The sequence below is a fragment of the Paracoccidioides lutzii genome (assembly GCF_000150705.2).
Source record: "Paracoccidioides lutzii Pb01 unplaced genomic scaffold supercont2.9, whole genome shotgun sequence".
NCBI lineage: Eukaryota > Fungi > Ascomycota > Eurotiomycetes > Onygenales > Ajellomycetaceae > Paracoccidioides > Paracoccidioides lutzii.
This window is the reverse complement of record NW_015440955.1, coordinates 866,946-871,696: the sequence shown is the minus strand read 5'-3', so window position 1 is coordinate 871,696 and position 4,751 is coordinate 866,946. Positions and strand designations below refer to the sequence as shown.

The window sequence follows — 4,751 nt, the reverse complement described above, 5'->3', positions numbered from 1 at the left end:
CCCGGCAAATCCACAACCCAAAATGGACCCAACCAACCGTCAAGAGAACCAACCCCAACTTAATTACGAAGGACAGTTCACCCACAACCATCCGCCGCGTTTAGGCCAAGTCACCCCGGGATGTTGCGATAGGGCAACAGGTGCCTAATCAGCCCCAGCACCAGCATCCTCTAGTTTACCAACCTCCTTTCGATCCATTCTATGTTAAATTTGCCCCCATGCGCCGCCCGGAGTTCCCGGACGCAGATGAAGAACCTCTCCAGCATTCGTTCCATGCTCAATCGCCCCGAACAATTGCTCAACAGCTTCAAGACGGAATGCAACCCCAACCCCAACCACCCTCCCCAGGCCCAACAGTTCCCTCAAGCACCCCTTCGGAATCTGCCGTATCGGGCAGCGACAGACCCTTACTATGTGCCACATCCACTACGAAATTACACTTACAACAAAGCAAAATGAACTGAACCTGTCCAGGTTCTCCCGCCCCGTCCCGGCCCCAACCCTACCCTGGACGGTCCCAACAATATCTAAGTTATACGCGCGACCCTCTTGAAGCCCTGGATCTCCAGGAGGAATGTCGATGAAAATTTGGCCGTACGTTTTCTGCGTAACTCTCCTCTCCTCTCTTCTCCTCTCCTCCTCCTTTTACCGCTTCTGGTGGGCATTTTGAACGGCGTGTTAAGATTTTATTTTCTGCGATTGGGTGGTTTTACTGTTTCTCGAGTTTCGTTGTCATACTCTCATAAGCAAGCAAGACGTTTAAACTCTCCTCTCTTGTGGCTCTTCTTTTTGAACTTTTTGTGACGTTAGCGTGTTTGTTTGACCCCGCCCACTTTTGACCCTAGTTCCCTTTGCCCCTTTCTTTCCCCCTTCTCTCCGTACATGATCCCTTAACCTCAAGTTTGTTAATTTTCCTGAGATATTTGAATTGATAGTTTGCATTTTGTTTGCACATATTTGCGGAGTTATCCTATATACCTTCTCCACGTCATTTTCTGTTCTCGTCTTCTTTTCATCTATAATATTCTTAATTATGCTCCCCTTTCCCCCCTTTATCTTGTTTTATCCTTTCTTCATTTCTCTCTTTCTATATTCGTTCTTCACCCGTATTCTCTCCTCTTTCTCCTTCTTTCCCAGCCTGTACAAGATCCCTTAACATTGAATAAGTTGAATCCACCTTAAGGTGTTTAATCACTATTTTGCCCTTGATTTACCCAGATTTGCAGAGCGAGATACTCTGCTTGCCATTTTATCTTCGCATGTCATTCTGACCTTCTTTTCTTTTAGTTTACAATGGATTCCGATTTTCTTTTTCTTTCTTAACACTTGTGATCTTTCTCATTATTTCTCTGTCTGACAAGATACCTCGACCTCAAGTAAGCTAAATTTCACGCAGTGGTGTTTAATCAGTGGTTTAGTCTTTGATTGGCACATATATGCAGAGTGAGGTGTTGTATTTGCCTTTGCATGTCATCTAATTCTCCTTCTTTCTTTTGTGTCTCCAATGATTCTGAATTTTCTCAACATTCTTCCCCTTCCTCTTGCTAGTATTTTTTTCCCCTTAAGTGTGAAAAACACACAGCAACATTAAATAATACAGAGTTATGTTTTCTTTTTATTTCCTTTATAATTTGTTTAAGTGAGGTACATTCAAGTTAATCAGAATAGATTGCTTAGATCACATTCACTTATTCATGATTCATGAATTAGAACTGCAAGACCTTCAGATGCTAATTCTCTGAGAATGTCTGCAAGAGACATATCCTTGATGTAACTCATTACAATAGACAATCCAGCAAGCTGCATATGGCGAGTTTCTCAGGTGAATTTGCTAAGACCAGTCAAAGTACAGTCCAGTCGAGCCTCTGGAACATGATCAACTTGCAGGTTGAGAATGCATCTGTGGGGCATACCAGGATAAAGGATACTCAATATCTGGATTAACTAGCCGGATGAAACTTAATCCGGAGCGATCAGAGGCAACCTTGAATGTTGCCCATGTGTGGTTTATCCATAATAGAAATAAAAATATGCATATCTGATCAGATGCTCGTTTCCTTTGGGGTTAGAACACGGACTCGATAAGTTCCTAGCTAAGTTGAGATTGTGAGAGCATAGATAAAATGCAAAACGACACAGTGCGAGTAACAACTAGAGTAAAAAATGGATGAGAAGTTAGTTAACTAGTGATAAATGAAGAAGAGAAACTCGTTACCCAATTCCTTCTGAAGCGCGGTATTTCGTCTCACCTAGGCTGCCTGAGAATAACTTTGGAAAATAACACTGAAACAGAGAGTGAGGAAAAGGCGAAAAGCCAAATGAATCCTCTTGGTAGTTAGAAAACTACACAAAAAGGGGGGGGGGAGAGGGAGAGGGATCCTGGCGGTAAAAAGGTGCACATTTCATTACCTAGATCCACCCTTGATATTTGATCAGAGAATTCAATAAAAGAAAAGAAAAGAAAAGAGATCCCAGTCAAAACAGATAATAATCAATCAATCAATCAGCAAAAATGCACCATTCCCATTTCCGCATGTAATCAAAATCTAGCTCTCGTGGACCGCCCGAATACGGTTCAACTCCGCAAACTTCCCCTTCGCCTCCTCCACCCAAACTTCCATCTTCAACTCGCCAGCATCCACTGTCCGAACAGGTACAGTCTTCGCTCGACCCCTGGATCCGGCCCTGTCGAATTCCCCTACCCCACCAACAGCACATTTACCACTGAGAGAATTTTCGCATCCGTTTGCAGTATTGTTACTATTACAGTTACCGTTTAGGTCTAATTTGGATGGCTCAGCAGCAATCCATAGGTGGTCTGCGTTTGAGATGCCGGCAGGGGCATCTGCAGTGTTGCGCAAGACAATGTGGAGTGTTGGGATGTACTCTTCGTTGCGGGGGAGGGGTGTTAATCGTGCGCATGCGGAGGCGAGGCGGGCGAGCACTGCGCGGAATTGGGCCTCGAGTTCGATGGGTGGGATATGGGTTTGGGTTTTGGTAGATTGCTGCTGCTGCTGCTGCTGTTGTTGATTTTTGGGGTCCTCAGATGCTATAAAGTTATTGTTATCGTTGTCAAATGGAGTATGGATGTCACCGGGTGGCACCTCCGGTATTTGTGTCATGTCGAAGGTATACCTTTCAAGTGGCTGATTGTTGCTTGAGGAGAGTATAACGATGGAGACAGCGGCGATGGTGCATTTCAGCAGCTGGGCCTCGACGGCGGCACAGGCGTCTGTGATCCAGGTGCAGACGCGGGGATGTCTTGATTGTCTGACGGGTCGGTTGAAATGGCGGACGGGCAGGAAAGTGGATTGCGGGTAGATAGCGCGGAGGTAGAGAATTTGGTGAATGCTGACAGCTAGGAATGAGGCGATGGAGGATGTCAGGGCTGCGTATGTGTCTGGTAGCTGGGATGGGCGATGGTTATGGGTGTGGCAGGTATTGTTGTGATTTCCATTGCTGATTACGCTGGAGGTGCTTGTGGCATTGGTATGGCGTTGGAATGCATTATTATTGTTGGTAGCCGCACTATGAGGAGGGGAGGAAGCAGGGCCAGCAGGCAGGGCTTCATGCGGGAAGCTGGATGAGGAGGAGCCAATATCGGCATTGGCAGGGCTGCTAGTAGTCTGGGCCATGGCGTTATGACGTTTGTCCACCTGGGGGCGGGGGGTTAATTTCGTGGGTTTATATAGCTGAAAAAGCCTTGGGCGTGCGGTGGTGGTGGAGCTGGCAAAAGATGAGGTGTCGATGGGGAGTGGTGACGGGGATGGATATCCGAACAGCGTGGGTGGTTATTAGTTGTACAGAAGCGGGGGGATAGTTGATTCATCCTGTCGTTGCGTTTTAGTATTGTTATTTATTATCATTTCTTGGTGCTTATGCTGCCAGTGCGTGATGCAGGTATGTATGCATGTATTATGTCTGTACTGCTGAGCTTTTCCCGGCCGGGGTTGTATGACAGAGGGAATAGTCAGATAGAAGATATAGACTGGACGGGGGGTATCTCTGCTGTTGCAGAAGAGTCTAAGTTCCCAAGGGCAGGGATGATCAGGCAGTACGAGGACGGTTAAAAAGAACGAAGAAAAGTAAAAAGCAGAAACCAGAAGAAAAGAAGATGATGAAAAGAAGAGACAGAAACAAAAAGCCAGAGGGACATCCAGCAGAGGAAGAGAAAAATACATGCGGTTGCAGAGGCAGAGGAACCTAAGGTAGAGAGAGAGGTACGCGACTCCAAGCAATAGTTACGTAGCGGACGAGGTATCTTCGGGGGTGAGGATGCCTATTTCCAAGTTGGGCACCATTAAGCGCCGTACGTTCGCTGTAATACACTGGTAATACGCCAATTCCCTACCTGGGCCATACCATACATACCATACTGTACTGTCCTGTACTGTCCTGTCCTGTCCTGTGCGATGTTATCAAATGTCACCCGCAATACACGAAGAAAACATCACCTAGATATTTTCCGTCCCATCTATCTGTTCAGGGGATAGCGGGTCGCCATCTTTCCCCCAACAGCCAATCTCCACCAACTACAGGTAAAGCTAAAGCAATGCAAAGAAATAAACCAATAAAGAGATAAACAAAACAAGAAATACCCATCACTTTATTCCACCCGCTCCTCCCACACCACCGCGGCCCCCCCCCCCCCCCCCCCCCCCCATCAAGATGGAGTAGTAAGCTAGCACCACATTGCATCCCCATCATAAGTATACTTGTGGGAGCTTGGGCCGAAAGGGACAAGTGTTAAC

General features: G+C 46.4%; 3 protein-coding genes across 3 annotated transcripts in view; 2 read left to right on the top strand and 1 right to left on the bottom strand.

Moving 5' to 3' along the window:
- Positions 1-218: 218 nt before the first annotated feature.
- On the top strand, positions 219-584 carry PAAG_11776 (hypothetical protein; the record flags this gene model as incomplete). The annotated part of the gene is made up of 2 exons (XM_015847363.1): positions 219-414; positions 475-584. 2 exons carry the CDS (start codon positions 219-221, stop codon positions 582-584), a joined length of 306 nt encoding a protein of 101 aa, XP_015703054.1.
- A 1,962-nt stretch (positions 585-2,546) lies between these two features.
- Positions 2,547-3,635, bottom strand: PAAG_03935 (mitotic spindle checkpoint protein (Mad2B); the record flags this gene model as incomplete). The annotated part of the gene is made up of 1 exon (XM_002794296.2): positions 2,547-3,635. One exon carries the CDS (start codon positions 3,633-3,635, stop codon positions 2,547-2,549), a length of 1,089 nt encoding a protein of 362 aa, XP_002794342.1.
- Positions 3,636-4,668: 1,033 nt separating this feature from the next.
- PAAG_11775 (hypothetical protein) overlaps positions 4,669-4,751 on the top strand; it is a gene marked incomplete at both ends in the record, with an annotated part of 3,337 nt that continues 3,254 nt past the window's right edge. Inside the window, one exon of the mRNA XM_015847362.1 lies at positions 4,669-4,673. Coding sequence (XP_015703053.1) covers positions 4,669-4,673 — 5 coding nt within the window. The remainder of the gene's footprint in view (positions 4,674-4,751) is intronic.